At 29.7% G+C, this 18,766-nt stretch overlaps 1 protein-coding gene across 1 annotated transcript in view; it reads left to right on the top strand.

Moving 5' to 3' along the window:
* Window positions 1-18,250, top strand: part of LOC121129509 (neuroligin-4, X-linked) — a 253,516-nt gene extending 235,266 nt beyond the window's left edge. The window contains exons 6-11 of the mRNA XM_040725232.2: window positions 4,889-5,257; window positions 5,315-5,595; window positions 5,663-5,826; window positions 16,483-16,580; window positions 16,844-17,114; window positions 17,193-18,250. Of these exons, the coding sequence (XP_040581166.1) occupies window positions 4,889-5,257; window positions 5,315-5,595; window positions 5,663-5,826; window positions 16,483-16,580; window positions 16,844-17,114; window positions 17,193-18,027 (2,018 nt within the window). The 3' untranslated portion in view covers window positions 18,028-18,250. The remainder of the gene's footprint in view (window positions 1-4,888; window positions 5,258-5,314; window positions 5,596-5,662; window positions 5,827-16,482; window positions 16,581-16,843; window positions 17,115-17,192) is intronic.
* Window positions 18,251-18,766: the final 516 nt, after the last annotated feature.

Below are 18,766 nucleotides of genomic sequence, written 5' to 3'. Positions count from 1 at the left end.
CTCTCAACCATTGATTTAATTTGTCATAGTTACCATGTTAATCTATGGTTTAAATATATTTTTATTATTACTGTGTTTTTCATTTTATATGCACAAACGGCACAAGAATGAATAAATGAATTAAAATGAATCACGTAAAAAATAACATAAAAAAACATTTTAGTTTTTAGCCATCTCCTGAAGAAACCTATCTAATCATTTTACAAATATTACAAAGCAAAAACATCTTAATAAAATCTGTCAACATACAGAATTCGGAAGACACATAAAAGTATATATCAAAAACCAAAACAAGAGAAAATATGAATAAAATGTAACAAGCAATTCACCATTAAAAGTACCAACAGTCTCCATAGTAAGATTATTTATTTTCAAAAGCTTTGTAAGATCGTACAATCCTCTTTAATCTTTGGATATGCATATTTTAAATAGATTTCTTGTAAATTATCCATAAAATATTTTTCTATTATATAAGCTCTGATATTCCTCATCACTATATATTATGATTAAGTTATAAGGGTATAAAAAAGTATGTCGTTTTTTATCATTTTTCAGCCTAAAAATGGAAATACATCGAATTCAAAACAAGATACATAATCAATAAAAACACTTTGGTATAAGTTATATTAATCCTTTTTTAAATGTGGTGGCTGTTTTAAGGATAAAAAAATGTCTCTGAATAATAACAGTCCCGAATTACTATAATTTCAAATAAATCAGAAGTCAGATGATTAAGAGAACAACTGATATCAGTTTTGGAGTCTGCGCTAATAGATAAATTCGAGTATTGTCCTCAATTCCTTTCTACAAAATTTTCCCCTATTTGTTCCCCTACGTTATTATTGATACTCCATTAACATGAATGCAACAACTCACTCATTACCTTTCTTAAATATTTTCTTTTATATCTCATAAAACAGGCCATGCATTATATCTTTAAAAGCCTTTAAAAATGAGTTAAATTACATATAAAGTCATATCTTTTTTGGCAGACTGCCTTCTTCAGATTATTAAAGTAAATTATACACTTAATTTAGATATTTTATTAACTTTTTATTTGACTGATTTGAACAATTTGTTTAGAAAATTGAATGGTATTTTTTTTCCATATCAGTTAAAAACTACTTTGTTTTGTATTGTATTCTAAAAATGTACTGAAATAAGTCCAAGGGACAACAAATGTTTTTAACTTATTATAAATAAATAAACAATGGATTAATTTTTTTTTTAAATATCTACCATGTAGAAATCAAAATTTAATTAAAAATCTTGTCTTTCAACCTTCAGGACTTTTTTATTATTCAGTATAAAATTTTATTATACACACCTGTTAGTAGAACTAAATAAATTGAAGGTAAGAATATGAGGCTATATTTTTTTTTTTCAATCATATGTAAAAATAATTTATGCAACTAAAAAAATAATATGATGTCCTGAAGTAATTACTAATATCGGGAATATTAGATTTTATTTACCAAAGGTTTTATCATTGCTATAAAATATAGTTTAAAGAAAAGTTTTACTAGATCTATCAAAGATAATATTATTTAAATTGACATTCCATTCCAGACAATGAATAAAAAAAATTGATATATATATATATTTTGCTACAGATTAAATATTATCTAAAACTGAAAAAAAGAGGTTATGAGAGCCAAACTCACAAATTGGAATAAAAAATGATTAGTAGAATTGCTCTAAATAGATTTATGACAAAATGAATTCTTCAAAATGGCGTTACCTCAACAACATAAACATCTATTGTGATTTCTGTTTCTTTCTGTCAATGCTTAAATCAGGTATTATACTTTGCAAGACACTCAAAAAATTTCCTGTCCTGATGTAACTGGTTCTTTAGAAGTATCCATTTTTATTATTCATTATAAAGGTGTCATGTAATTGACGATGTTCCAATAAGTTCAGACATCGGAGAGAAAGTTTCAAATTATTTTCAAAGAGTAAAACGTTGATTTTTTCAATAGGCTTTGGATATACTGATTTTGAGTTGAACTTGTGAGAAATTTGGCCGCATTATGTACTTCCATCTCATACAAGTCAATGACGTGTTGAAAGCTTGGAGATGAGAGGTCAAAATTGCCCAAATTTAGACATCTGAATATTTTTTTCTTTAGAAACAATTACAAAAAGTATTTAAGTTGTGGGTGTTATCTTCCTGCTCCTTACGGTCCAGTCAATTTTTTTTTAAACTCGACTTTTTGAATACTGAAAACTTCATCCAATAAGAGAACCACTCTCTTCTGAACAACTGATTATGACTTAGATCTTGCAGACAAGTATTCACTTGATGAAGACGATAATCTTACATTGATTATAAACGAAGAAGAAAGATTTAAGATGATTAGATGAAGGTAAAGTTACACATCAATGGACATCTGGTGATATAGTGCAGGACTCCTGTTGTGCCAAAGGAGGGATGATGCCAAATAGCCTGGTATATAGTGATCTGTTCACAGATAAATATTTTCTTTTTATTCGCTGCTGAGAGTCAAGATTCGATGACGATTTTTTTATAAGCTTATTAAAATCATTCAAAACATTACAAATGGTATCATGCATAGACGGAGAATTAGGATATTTCATAAATGCTAATATATATTGAAGCTTACTGATATAAGTAATATTCTCCTTAACTGTTACGTGTTGAATAATCTTAAGATGGATACACCTTGATATTCTTGTGGAATAGTTAGAATGACAGATCCATTTGAATGAAAAAGTGAATATTATTTCAAGTGTGAGCCTTCCCGGCAATATAATTGAATACATTGTCGGTTTTTCTATAATGATTATTATCCAGAAGTATTTAACTAGTAACTATTGAATATCAATCATCAAAGTCGACCACTGAGTCCATTTTCAAAAAAGTTTTTTTAGCTTTGGGAAAAGATTTGGAATAGAAGATAGTTTCAAATATTGATTCTTGAGACCGATATCTATAGTTTTTATCTGCTTTTTGTTAAATTGATTTTTTTACTCTTTCGAAGCTTATTCTCGACTTTATGTAACAAAATCGTCGTCTTGAAAATGAAGAAAGCAAACTCGTGAATTCTTAGACTCCACCAGACACGGAGGATATCGCACATGCAGTTTCTTTTTTGTTGTTGCTTCCATATTTTTACACAAAGAGAAATGGAAAAATCTTGCTTTTTTAGTGCATCTGTCATTTATTGGCTTAATGAACACTTGTAATTAAAAATTTCGGGATGAAATTGTAATTAAATATTACTGCAAGTTTTGAGTCCCCCCTTTTGTTCTATTATGACAACTTTTCATATTATATATATATTTTTCTTTTTCTTTTAATTGCACTTCCAATAAAATTTGAGTAAAAAACGATGGTGTCGTTCCTTGTATCCACTTTTGACTGTATCTATCTAATCTTGCTAAAAACATAAAAACATTTTGTAATTAAGTTAAAGCGAGGGAAAAAATGAAGAAGATTCTTCGAGGTTTTTTGACAATGAAAAATTGCTTAATATGTTTAAACATAAACCACTGTAAAAAAAAATATTAGCGTCATAAATCTTAAAAAATATGTACATCACAACACTTCAAAAAAAAACATAACTCTCATATATGTTTATACAACATTAAGAAACTATATTAAACATATAAAATATTTTCCTCCCATGACATTTATCACACCTATTATTACATTATTTTTATAGCAGGTATTTGGTAATCGAATGATAATCTTTTAATTAGATGCCAAGTTAAGTATGGTGTTTTTGAAGTTATTGTACAAAACAAAATAGGTTGAAAAAGAGCAACCTTAAATACATTCATTGTATTCCTTCTCTCTCGGGCAATGTTCTAGAGTATTTTTTAAGATATCAAGGCAAACATGTTATTTATAAAAAATATATTTTATTGAGCTTTCCGATCACTATTGAAATATTGTCAATACGTCAAATACAGTAGCTCATGGAGTTGTACCCAAAACTTTTCAGTAAGCAACAATATGAATGACTTTGGGTCTGTCTCCATGTGGCCCAGCAATGATCTCTCGACTTCACTCTTTGTGGTGTCTGCCGCACCTCTCATCCAAATTTGGATTCACTCTGAGCTCCCATTATGGGAACTTGGTCTCCACACTATATTCTGCCCATTTCTCTATTTCTGTTATCCCTCTTGGAACGAATTTCATAAATAGTTAATGGTTCTTTAGATGTAATATAAATTGATTGATTCCATTCCACTCTTAAATTAACTCAAAATAACTATATTTTCGCAAAACAAGAAGGGTTCAAGACTTTAACTTAATGTTTGAATTTCAAAAGAAATTTAATGATCAAGAAAAAAATTACTCTGATTTTGTAAGTTTAGAAAAAGAGTCACCGTATTGCAACACTAATCAGGGGTTAGTCCACAAACGTGATGGAGAAAAAGTCGTAGAAACTTCCTACTATTTGGAGAATGCCAACATACCTCGTCTGCCAACTATACCGGCTCTCCTTCTTTATTCTCTAACTAGTTCCTAATTAAATTTTATATATTTCTTGTATATTAATTTGTTTTCGAATTAAGATATTAGTAGATATGCAGTATGATAATTTAAACCCATACGAATAAAAAACTTAAATACGCATTTCGGAGTTTCATTAATTATCTATATAGATTATAGTTATTCAAATTAAAAGTTGCTCTTATCCTGAGAATTAACACTAGTGAAGGTCATATGCGGATTGGCTTAAATAGTTTTTCTATTTTGATTTCAACCATTGGTTGAGATTCTCAACTAACTTTTACAGAAAATTCCCCAAATGTGCATAAAAATTAAGAAATACCTTCAGAAACAAAATTGATCGTATATGAATTTTACTATTATCTGGATTTGATTGTATTTTGATTCCTTCTCTTGTTTCAGGTATGCTTTTCCAACGAGTCATCCTCATGTCCGGTTCTGCACTAAGCCCCTGGGCAGTATCTCGAGATCCAGCACGATCTACACTCAGAATAGCTTCATCTCTCAACTGCTCTGCAGATGCTCAAGATTCTCCGCAAAATCTTTTGAGCTGTCTGCGCTCCGTTCCTCTCTACAAGCTTATGCGTGTTCAAGTTCCACAAACTTCTCCGTTTCGACCGGTATGGGGCCCTTCCTATGATGGAGTAGTGGTACATAGTTTTAGGCATCGAATGAGGGATTATTTAGAGAAAATGGCTCGCTATGAGCTGTTGTTCAGTGTTGCAACTGCAGATGCCCTTTTTGCACTCAACCATAAGCAGTTGGAGTATGGTGAGTTATGATCATTTAAAATACATCATTTACCTACTTTCAATATCAAATTTTAAGGAATGGAGACGGAGTCTAGGAACATACTTCTCTCAAAGTACGTCTCAGCCAACTATGAACTCCATCAAAGAGAGATTTTTTCAGCCATCGTTACGGACTACACAGATTGGCAGAGTCCATCACATCACCCAGTTTCCATTCGTGATAAAACCCTTGAGGCTCTCAACGATGCTCAATATCTCGCACCCTTGGTAGAAACTGGAGATTATCACTCTTCGCTAAATACTCGATCCTGGTTCAGTGTATTTGAGTATCAGACCAAGACAAGTAACTACAAACAGGTAAAATGATCATTATTTTTTAGATATAGAGTGTTTCTAATGTTGTTTCGTATTTTGCATATATTAGCGATTGGGATGTGCCCACGGAGAAGAGCTCAGCTATGTTTTTGGTACTCCTCTACGTCTTAACCCCATGGGAAGTGGAGAAAATGAGGCTTTAAAGTACTCAAATCAAGAGATCCAACTCTCAAAGTTCATAATGAAGTATTTCTCAAATTTTGCAACATCTGGGTAAGTTAAACTATGTTAAGAAAATTTCCTTATTTATGGTAGGTATAAGTTTTGAATTTTAAATGAGAAAATGTCACTAACAATAAGTTGTTGTTTTTTGTTGTTGAATATATCTCATTGTTTTTCAATTTTGAGATATTTTCTTATTGTTGAAATATTAATAGCTAATTTTATAACTTTCATATACATACTCAATGGTAAATGACGGGTTTGAATTTAAAATAGCAAGTTTATGACAAGGTATGAATTGTATATTTATGAGTAAATCTAATACATCTTTGTCAGGCAAATGTGCAGATGTAAATAGTGTAAAAAAATAATGTTCCAAAAATTAATATGTTGCTAGAATAGAAGAAATTTTCATATTTTATATCATTTTCCTGATTCGCATGAGCAACTATCTTAATATATAGCCAAACAAAATTGAAATTTTGTCAACCAGTATTATCATTGATGGATTTTGTCCATTGCGTTTTTTGTTTATTCAGTTATTCTTTAATATGCATAGAGTGAGTATATTGAACAATGTTTAAATGTGGTTGTCTGCAAGTTAGAGTGTAGAATAAAAAAGTTTTCAAAGTAAATATTTATATAGAACAAACAAATAAAAGCCAACCCGAAATCTCACGGTATAACCCATAATCTACAAAGGTTATTCTCATTACGCCTCATTTAAAGTTGGATTTTTTTTTCTCACTTTTGATAAAGCAGTTGTTGATTTCTTAAATAAATATCATTCTAAAACAAACAAAGAATGATGGACAGTAAATGGAGGGAAGAATTCTTCAATAACTACTTATTATAAATATATTTATTTATATAGAGTAGTTTACAGTTTATTTCCTTCTATAGTTATAAGGATTTATTGAATGTTAGGTATATTCTTGAACGTTAAGATGAATGTTTGAGAAATAGTTTTCCTTTCAACTATGAGAGTGAGGAGAAAGTACATTTATGTTGTTGAAAAAATCAAATCCTTTTTTTTAGGATTTTATACAAATTGGAAAAAGAAATACAAGGATGATTACTGTAAGCCTTACGTTTGCTGTAAATTAAAACTAATTTATTTCTGCATATTCTATAAACTGCTTTTTAAAAGGCTCATGATGATTTTTTTTTTAAATGGGTTTTGGATATAAAGAAAGAGACAAATGGATCCAATTAATTAGAATAGGTTTGTATTAAGTGACAAATATTAAGATATTTATTAGATCTACTCATACTTTTTGAGGAAATCTAAAGTTAAGGAGGATTTTTGAATATTTCATCGTTTATTCAGCTCTTTAGTCAGATAAAAGAATCAATTTTGATATCAATTTGGCTATAAAAAGAGCCCTCTGGTGTTTAAAAATTATAACGGGTATTTCTTATAGGGAAAGCATCTTGGGAAAATAATAATACATTTTAGGAAATCTATGAAAAGGTGACAAAACTTCCTTGTCTTGCATACAACTTTTTCCCCGGCATGAAGTCGCTTTTGAGATACTAAAGGTTTATTTGATAGTTTTTCCTCTTTACATATGTGAGGTAATCACCACATAACAAAGTATATATACATTTTTTTCTAATTAAGATATATACAGTAAACTATTCTTTGGATTATGCTCTACAATTAGCTCCACTTTACAATTAACTGTAGAATGTGTAAATTTGAGTTAATTATTATCATAACATCCCACTAAAAAATAATGTAGCTATAATAATTGGTTCAGCTGAACATAATGGTAAATGCCTTTATTATAAATGCAAGGATTTACAACAAATTTTGTAAAATCTGATTTGAAACAGGAAAATATCTAAAATTCTTCAATTAAATTTGTGCCAAGTCATTTTAGTTTTGAATTAATAAAATATGGTTGTGCCTGACACAAAAAATATCTATTATTTTGTCCAAAATCAATTTACAAGTTTTGCAAATATATTTTATATAGCTTTTGTTTTTCAATATTAACGTTTTTTTGAAGAATTGTATGCATTTGACGAAAAATTGACGCCTACAAAGATCTCATGTAAATTGTCGTATAAGCCTACTCTCCCCCCATATTACGATATATCATTATATTTTTACCTTAAAAATTTTCTTAGAATAATGGAATTCATACACATTCATACAATTTCAACATTTGTAACTACTCCTATTCAATTTGAAATATATCTTGTATAAATCATTTACATCAATAGTTTTTAAAATAAAAATTTACTGACTTGCTAAAGTCAGATTATTACTGAAACATGCATTATATAGTAATAAAATATTGTATTTGAAACTTTGAGAATATTTACAATAAATTGTTTTAAACTTTATAGTAAAAATTATAATAGAATATATTCGGATCTACTTTTTGTGATATTATACTGTAATCCAGTTTTAATTCATATTAAAACTTGCTTTCAAAAGATGATGGCTAGTACTGATAATGAACCATCAGTTGATTAATTATTTTGGACCATTAGATCCAAATATAATATGAAGATTAATAGTTGTTGACACATTAAGTTTAGATTTACAAAATTATATCTTGTGAACTTTTAGAAAATATATGTATGAATAAATTATCTCTTTTCCTATAATCTTTTTACTATGACAAAATAATTAAAATTTAACAACCCTTGAGGTATAAAAACTAAATTCATCCAGATTGAATAACCAACAAGAAATTATTTCCTATTCACATCTCTATATAGGTAGGTATATTCTTTGAATTAAAAAAATATATAATAATTTACCTATTTGAGGTTGTTGAGTAATATTTCACTAGTAAACGTAGGCATGTAATTGCAGTAGAATGAAATAAAATTACACATAAATTTAAAAAAAATAAATAAATAAAAAACTACAAGTTAATTAATGTTAGATTTATTATTAATAACAGCAAAAATAATCATTTATAGCATAAATAACAAAAATATGTACTAAAACTTTCGTATTGTCACCATTGTAACAAAAGGAACAATGAAAAAATTAATTATATAATTCGTTAATTCCATCTTCTAAAAAAATTAAAATTATAAAATTATACCTGGTCACCCTCATTGAATATATATATATATATATGGATGTTTCTGATCGTCTATTTTCAATACCAAAAGGTTAACTTGATAAAGAGAAATTAATTGTGTCTTTCCTATTTGAATTGTTGACGAGTAAGGAATTGATTTAGCTTCAGAAAACTCCACAGTTAATAATTTAACAGTTTTTTTGATGATTTTTTGCGTATCCAACCCTCGTATTCTCTGCGTACACTAAGGCTCCTTAAAACTGTCATTATTATTTAATGTTCAATCAGCCAAAGTATTTTGGTTATTGATTCTCTGAATAATTAAGCTAATTCTTGAGAATGATCATTATAAATATGACAAACATCGCTTTACCCTCCCATAATACCCGACACTAGACATACAATCTTCCAATGAGGCATAAAAGTGGATCTAGAGAAATATATTCCTCTCTACAATTCCAATAAATGCTATTAAATACTTTTTTGCAAAATTTATTCAAAACAGATATTTGCAACTTTCTTCATCAATTTCGATTTGGCACTTTTTGGTCAAAAAATAAAGATGGACTTATCTTCTAGAAATTGTTTTTATTTTTTATATACTGGTATGTTATTTGAAGGTTATAACATTTTTTTTTTATAATTCAGAATATAACATTTTATAAAATATACGGTCGCTATATTATAATGCTCGCCCGTACCAAAAGGTCTAACATTAAGGGGAAACAAAATTCACTTTCGTCAATGCGATTTATTACTTCCTCTTTGGCCCGAGCAACACCGGCTAGCCCTTTGCTAGAATGTACATATAAAGGGTTACTAAACAATAAAGGAAATATTTTCATCAGAGTAAGGAATCATTTTTCTTTCTTTTTTTCTCCCTCAGTTCAATATCCTCTTGTTTATTTGAATATAAGAGCAACTTGGCACTCAGTTATAACTTCTTAACACGACTTTCATTATTATGAGTAGAACATATGATTAAAAATGAGCCAGAGGCAAGTGTTCAATGGGACAACCAAGGATAATGATGTATACTATAATATGTACACATAAAATAGAAGGAATCATAACAGTTAGGGTTGCCAAGGTCTATTGCGTCTAATTTAAGAAACAAAGATAGCATTACCCTTGTGTATTTGTGGGTAATTTTTTATCCTTGCACTTCTTTTGTGTGTATTTTTGAAAAGTATTACAAAAATAATAATTATGTGTAATTGAAATTTTTGGAAAGACTTTGAAATTATTTCCTAAAATAGTGTTTTTTATATATATAATGAAAAAGAAAAAATATTTTCTTTACATTGTGCAGAACCAATCAAGTAAATATTGAGATTTTTCGTAACTCTCTTCCATTTTTTATTTTAAAAAATGGTAACTTTAAAACTTTTGGTAAAATCCAAAAAGGTAGTTTTTTGTAACTTATTCCAAAATTCCATTGGCTTTGTGCAGAAGGAAATATTTATTTGTTTCGGTGAAATTGCACAAATATGTTCTTTACAGAGTAAGGAAGGTTGTTTTAAACAAAGTTAGGGTATCAGCTTTACCCTAATGTAAGCATACTTATGTACTTTAGAAGTGTATATACAGTCTGCACATCTATGCACTTTTAACACTTCAAAGAAAACTGCATTAGAATCCATCAATATATAATGAATGATGCATTAAGTAAAAATTGTTTTTAATGAACTTTTTTTGATTTTGATATATGAGTAGTGTTGTGTCGGTCCTTACTTATTCAATTTTGTGCAAAGCAGTCTTAAATCTGGTCCTTAGGACTGTCAGCACTAAAATCGAAAAAAAGTTTTTACGACCGCTATTCAGGACTGAACTGAAACGGACAAAGGCTCAGCTGGACTAAATAAGGGCAGACAACGACGCTATCTATTTGTGATTAAATTAAATTTAAATATAATATTAATTGGCTAGCTATTGTGCAACTTTATATTAAACTAAATTCTAATACATTAGATTTATACTGTCAGAGACCTAAAATCTATAGTTAGCAATGATTGTTTAATAGACCTGATTCTAAGGTATACCTTATTAGACTTCATAAAGATTAAAAAGAGGTTCGAAATAGGGACTTGGATCTTCCTCCATTTTTTTCAGCATAAACAACACCGTGGCCAGTGAATATTAAGGTGTTTCTTATTTATTATTTTGTTGAAATATCCAGATCGGCGGTTCAAAATCTGTTCCTATTGATAAAGAAATAAAATTGGCAAAGTTTCCGCGAAATTGAAAAATATTTAAAGGGGGCTCAACGCTCTCAAATTTTTGAAAAATTGACTTCTTCTCCGATTTTTCGTGAAAACAGTTTACAATACAGCTTCTTATGTTCTATAATTTATTTAAAATGACCTAATTTACTTAAAGAGATATTAATATTATTTTGAGAAAAAAATATTAATAATATGATTTACAATGCGAAATAGTTTGAAGAGAAAACTAATTCATATACAACTTATTGTGAGTAATATTTTTACATTTTCCCTATTTTCCTTCTGCAAAACATGATTTTTTGTTTTGATTGTATTGGACCTTAATTTGAAATGTGTAATTAGTCCCATTTAGGGGTCCTTCAAAGGTGTCCTTAGTATCAAAGCGCTCCTATGAAGCATAATTTATTATATGTACAACTGAAGTACTTTTTTGGTATGCAACTATACTCGCATTATAATTATTAATAATAATAGATGAGGAATATTCACTAAAAAATAATGAAAACTTTTGTGCTAAGAAAAGCAGAAAAAAAAAGAACAAGGACATCAAAGAAAGGAGCAAGATAATAGATCTTTTTTTTCTACGATAAAGTTAATTTTGTCTGATTCGGAAGACAGCGACAATTATAAGGAGGGGGAAGAACTAGGGTATACTCACTCAAATTCAAAAAAAGGAGGGACTCCTGCAAGAGACACAAAAAATTATGGAGGTTTTAGAAATTAAAAAAATGTAACTGACCTTGAGACTATGATCTCCAAACATCTTCTGGACAACTTGCCCCTTAAAACCCAACCTCAAACCCCTCAAATGATCTTCTGGTCCTCAAATTCGGAAAGCTTTAAACAAGGTAGACTTGACTATATTTTCGCTGCACCAACTATATCAAAACAGCTAAAGGAGTTCAAAGCGCTTCCTCCATATTTGTCTCAGATCACTATCCTATTATAGGAAGGTTCTTAAGAGTAAAAAAAAAACATCAAAAAATTCTTGAAACTTAACATCACCCATCTGGAATCAGAAGAAACAAAAACAAAAATACGCAGGATTATAAAATATTATGACGAGAGAATAAGAATGGGCTTGTACTCCTCCTGTAGAGCTTTAGATAAAATAGAAAACGGTTACGGTTATATTTTTAAAAATATCGCGAAAAAAGAGTTGTCAATCTTCAACGCATTTTAAGAGAAAAAATTAATTGATTTTTCTAACTTTAGACCCGCATATCTTTAGAATAAAAAAACAAATTGATCTCAAATTTCCAGCTACATCCTTTAAAAAAATTGCAAATTTTAGGGTATGTGTATAAATTTCTATATTTCTTGGGCAATTTGGAGTAGATTGGCCCATATCACTAACGTAAATATGAGAAATGGTGAGATTACTCATTGAAAAAAATGATAATCAATAGATATATCCGATTAGGGAAGGTCAATACGGGATTTACTGATATGCATTCCCATTTCTATTCACCTTATAATATTTACTAGAGTCGGTGCTCAGGACATTAAGAAATTAAAAATAATTAAGAATAATTTGCCTTAATATAAAACAAAAAATAAAGACCTTAAAATTATAAGAATTAATCTTGCTGCATGTTGGTATTGTTATGAATCTTTGTACTTATTTTTATGAGGAGATAAATAATTTTTTTTACCGGCGTTACCCGAGACATGAAGATATTAAAATTTATTCTGAACTCTTCTGCTTTTTCAAAAAGAGATTATAAGGTGCAAAGAAGGAAAAATATTCGTGTTGAACTATCGTTCGCTCAACTTTCATTTATCGTCAAAAAATCTTTGACTTATTCTCTCCTCCTTGTTTTTCTTCCCTAAACCTTTTAATCTCCTTTCAAAACAAGTGTACAAAGATACATATCAACATTCTCTAAGAATCATTTTTAAAATTTTACGTACTTTATTTTGTGTAGCTTTATTTGAAGTAGTCGTTTTTAAACAAAAATTGGTTATTAGAAAAATTATATTTAAAGGGTGTCATCATGTCCTGGAAAACTGATTAAAAAAAATTGTTACCAGAACCATTAAGAAGCTACATGAAAAATTTCAGCAGAATCCATTCATTGTTTTTGATGTGATTCCCGGAAAAAACATACACAGATATATATATTTGATATATAAATATGGAAAATAAGACAAAGGATTTTTGACAATAATATGAAATATGAGTGAACGATATTTCTACTCTAGTATACATTATTTCTGAAGTGTTGATATTGAATTATATGTACCTGCTATTTCTATATACAAATTCAATATACAGATATGTGTACATACATATCTCCATAAGCAACAACAATAAACCCTTTTGTCCAACTAGATATACTTTATCATCCCTTTTTGCTGGTACGGCAGCTGGCACCCTGCTGCCACCACCACCTTCCCTGTAAGTGGTCGAGGCCTTACGTCTCGGAGTTAAGACTCTCGTGGTCACCTAGTTTTTTACTTCTTATGTTGCTATTATATATAGAATTATTTTGGATTCTAATGCAGATTTTATAGCTTGCTCATTTTTGTTGTTGTAAATTTTCACAAAATTGAAAAAAAGATACCATGTATTTTTGTTCATTTTCCTTCTCTTTGTTGTTGTACTCATAATTAGCAGAGTTGTAAGTTATATGTACACCCGCTATGTAAAAAAAGGAAACAGAAGACTGACATGGTAACCCTGTCAATTTGAAAAATGTTTTCTGAGTAGAGCAGCTTCGTTGTCATAATGTTTTATTACATTAGCTATGAGCAGCTATAAAAGAGAGGAAGGAAGGATATGAACAAATATATAACGCCATATCAACCAAGGACAGAGGTAGTAAGCACCACGTTGTCGACCTTTAATTCTACTCTGAGGTCTAGAAGGACTTACTCTTATAACTCACTCAACAAATCCTCAGTGTCACTCTCCGTCTTTCATGAGATGTTCTTTCCTCCCTCAAAAATTAAAGAAGGATGCCAACAGCTCTGAAAAATATGAAAAATTGCTCAAGTTGCCATCTATGAAATATTTCACACGAGTGTAAATGCTTAGAATATAAAAAGCTACTTTTAGAATGTTTCTAATAAAAGTATTCAAATTGATTAAATGTATCTGTAAAATATTTTGAATAAAGTTTTATTCACTTTTGACAAATATTTTGGACTGTCCCAAATATTATGTAATTTCGAGTCTTTTTTCTTCCACTTTCACCCACAAATATCTACAACTCCCACACATTTTGTTATAATCTTTTGATTTATGTACCCAACTCCTTATAGTGTTTATAATATTGATCTGTTGAACTTAAAATATGTATCGTGAAATTGTAAATATCTGTAAAATTATCCACCTATTGGGAGGAATAACGTGACCTTATTCCAACTGATTTTAGTCTTTCATACTTTAAAAATTACACAAAAAATAGTCAAAATACTTCATTCATATCAAAGAATGAAAATATTTTCAAAAAAGTACCAACTGTTTTTCCTTTTCTCATCTGAAACCTATTATGTTTCTTTATACATCATTCGTCCCAAGATATGAAATGAAGTTGACTGTGTGACTTATGATGGTATTGCAAGGTTACGTGATGAAGTACAATTAGTTAATATTAACCATTGTTACACTTTTTGTAAGCTCTCAAATCTCAACATTTTTTTTCTTTTTCATTTTAGAGAAGGATGAGTTTTTCTACAAAATAATTATGTAGTGATGTAAAATGTGTGTATTCTTTAGATGGACGATTTTTTTTTTTTTTTTTTTTTTTGAATTGCTAACTTGAAGAATAAATTTTCTTTTCCCAAGCTGTTGTCATTATTATTTAACTTCTGTGTTGAGAACGTCCTTTCTGACTACATTCAAATAGATTCAAAATCTGATTGAACATTCCCGTGGCCTCATAAAAACCTGTATGATTTGTTGCAGAGTAATAATTGTAAGTCCTTGTTGGATTCAGAGTAGAATTGAGGATCAATATCGGTGAAATTGTTGCCAATGTCTTTATTTATTACCTCCTACCACTCCTTCCTTGCTACGGCCGATTGTAGCTGATCTAATTAAACGTCATGACAGCTAAGCTGTTCTCCTCCCAAAAAAGTATACAAATTATCAGGGGTTACCATGTTGATTTTTGGTTGTTTGTTTTTTTCTGTAACATATGCACCTAGTACATAATGAGAGTAGAATACGTAATGGTTCATATTTAGTAATAGTCTTACAACATAAATGAATTAAGAGATAAGGGATTAAACACAGTATATACAACACGAACATCACTTTTCTATAGAATATGAATGAACCTTGAAAAAAATTACATACATATATTTATCCTAAGAAAATGATGTTTTCATCTGCATTAAGAGCTACGATATAAAGGCTCTTAGTCATTCATAGCATGTTCATCTCGATAAGTATGGTGTAAATATATACATACATACATATAAGACATAACATAAAGAAATACATTTAGTATTCCTGTTTGCCTTCTTTTTTTTTTTTGTTGCCATAAAGAATTTCACATATTTCACACATTTTTCAAATTTATAGATACATTAATGTTGTCATATCATTATTTTTGTACTGGTTTCGCTACTAAAATATATTTGAGTAAATACAAAGTATTTGTTTTTGGTTATGAAAACAGAAGAGAGTTGAAATAACTCAGATTGGGATGGTTTTTTTCACCTTCCAGTAGCAAAGTGGGACACCCCAAGATTTATAAAAATTCTTCTTATTTCTTTGAATTAAAATTTTATCGCCCATACAACACAATACAAAAAGTCAAATCTGATTATATTTAATTCATTTTCTACATTGATTATGTCTTGTTATAGTTTTAATTTATTCGTATATTCATCAACTTTTAATCAAAATTTATTTAATTTAATTTACTTTTTTGCTTACAAATCGTTTCTGTATTTTTCATTATGATTTCCTGGATTCTCCAGTTTGTTTGTTTTTCTAATTTTCTTCAATTTACTTTTTTTACAATAAGAATACGAAGTTATATCTTGTTAAAACTCTCAAATTCATGTTTTTAAATTATTTTAAAATAGAGACTTATTTTTTTGTATGTCTCATATTTGTACAAGTATCAGAGGCATTTTATTTGATATTTACGTATGAAAAATGAATGGAATAGCTCAAAAAATGATTTAAAAAAATTAAAATGATGTAATTATTATAATCATACAAACGTTTATTATGAAATTAAATAAGATGATTTTTTTTAACTCAGCTCATAAAAAAGGATAATTTATTTTGGGGAAAGGGGGATCACTCAGAAATTCTGGAAATTGGGGATTAAGTTCAGTTTCCAACATTGATTTAGTAGAGTACTGTTTTAATTATGTTAGTACCCGGTACCACTATAGTGCCCGTAAAAATAACAATCCTATATTTTATTTAAACTCCCTTTTGAAATGTATTTTCTTTTGTTTTTCAGGGATCCGAATAAAAACGATGGAATGCTTAAGGATGACCGACTAGCCTTGCCCAAATGGGATCGCTATGATCCAAAGTACAAAAAATATCTTCAATTAGGTAAGATAAATAAATTAAATAAAATACTTAATACATGGAAAGTGCACTCTCTTTTTTTCCTCTTTTTTTCTTTTTGACCAACTGGAGGTTATTTTTCTATTAGTTATGAAATGAGAGGAGTAATTGAATTAAAAAAGTCGTATAATATACGTCTTTATTTTAATAGTTCTTTGTTGGGAAAAATGAGTATTAATCATTCCTTGATTTAACAAAATAAACATGATAAGTATTCGTACTATAATTTTAAATATAATACATTCCAGGCTTGAAGCCTCGAATGCGAGACCACTATCGATCACAGAAGATGGCCTTGTGGCTAAATCTTATACCAGACCTTCAAGCTGCAGCTGCAGATGCTGAGGAGAGAAGGAGGAGTTTTGAGCATAATATGAAAGCAGTGCATCAATCTGAAGAGGAATTCCTAGGATATCGTCTCTACTCAGAGTTACTTCCATTTGTACCTAATTTAAAAAATGTGGAAGGGGTTCGAACTGAATCAAGTACTCCTGCTTCAAGTGAAGTTCTTGATCCCAGGTTAGAAATCTTTATCCTAATAACATAAATAAATAATTATGAATTAATGTTTTATTCTTCTTAAAAATTCATTTTCAGCCGAACCAACACAACAGTAATGACTCATCGTGAATCCAATGTAACTTCCTACGTTCTTCAAAAACAAAACGCTCCAACATTTCATTCCTACAGCACGGCTTTAAGTGTGACCATTGCCATTGGATGTTCTCTTCTCGTGTTAAATGTTCTAATATTTGCAGCTGTATATTACCAGCGAGATCGACATCGGGATTCTCGATCTCGTAGATGTAAATCTCTGGGAGACTCCTCCTCCTCTAATTCATCATCTTCCTCAGGTGGACCCCAGAACAATAATATTGTGCTAGGAAACAAGCCCAGTATGTCCAGTATATCACAATATATTGAGCGTGGATCAGACGAAGCACTTGGCGTTAACTATCGTTCAAATTCCAGTCGTCGCTCCAGTGGGAACTCTATTCAAACCTACAATATAACCCACCCTGGTCGAATAATGAAATCCGTTTTAAAAACAGCACCAGGTCAACATCGTTCTTCAGTGAGAACTCATCGACCTCCGCCGGAGTTTGCAGATGTTCCGTCCCCACCTCCACCAGTGACCTCAAATGCCGAAATGAGCTCATTTCGGACATTGCCACGTAATCAAACGTTTTCAGGGGGTGGAGGAGGAGTATCTGAGAGCGGCGGGGCACATATTTTAGGGTCGAGTATTCACGGAGGGACTTATTTAGCCTCTAATACACAGACCCTACCTCTAAAAAGTAGCCTCAAGAAAACGAGTAATAATCCTTGTAGCAACACGGGTGGGAGTGGAAATAATGGAATTACTGAGAACAGTTGGAACTTGGGTAGTGTAGGGACTCGCAACCCTTCTATGGAGGAACTTCGTGTTTGATTTCTGTTATTTGTACTATTTAAAAATCTAAATTGATTAGAATTTTTTTGGGTTTTTTTTTTCATTTTCAACTTTATTTTGTATTGTTTTGTTTTTTGATATAGGCAAAGAGGAAAGAAAAAAAGATTTATTTGTTCATTCTGTAAAAAATATCTATCAATATCTACTCAATATAGCACCTACATATATCTATAAATATAACAATAAAATAATTTTTTATCTACCTTTGGGCTTCACTAATTGTAAGTCAGATAATGACATTAATTTTTGAATGATTAAATATAGTTTTACAAATATACTAGAGTAGGTTTTCCTGGCATTACCTGGGACATTAAAGGATTAAAAATTAATTCTGAACACTTCTGCTTGTATAAAACAAAAACCGTAAAACTTCAAGAACTATTCTCACTGCAATGTTTTCATGTATCTTTGCACACTTTTTATAAGAGATTATTTGGTTTCGAGAAGAGAAAATATTGACGGTTGAACTGTCGTTTGCTCAACCATCATTTTATGGTCAAAAATCTTTTATCATATTCCTTCTTCTACATTTTTCTTCTATAAACCTTTTTATTTCCTTCTTTGTTTTTAGTACAACGATACATACCAACATGAAGGGAGAATAATTCTTTACAGTCTTTATATTTTGTTTGATATGAAGTCGTTTGTTTGTCAAAAATTGTTTCCGGAACCGTCTTTGGAGCCTTATGAACCTTCATACAAAATTTATCTGTAACTC

The sequence above is a fragment of the Lepeophtheirus salmonis genome, chromosome 14 (genome assembly GCF_016086655.4).
Source record: "Lepeophtheirus salmonis chromosome 14, UVic_Lsal_1.4, whole genome shotgun sequence".
Lineage (NCBI taxonomy): Eukaryota > Metazoa > Arthropoda > Copepoda > Siphonostomatoida > Caligidae > Lepeophtheirus > Lepeophtheirus salmonis.
This window is presented reverse-complemented; position numbering and strand designations above follow the sequence as displayed.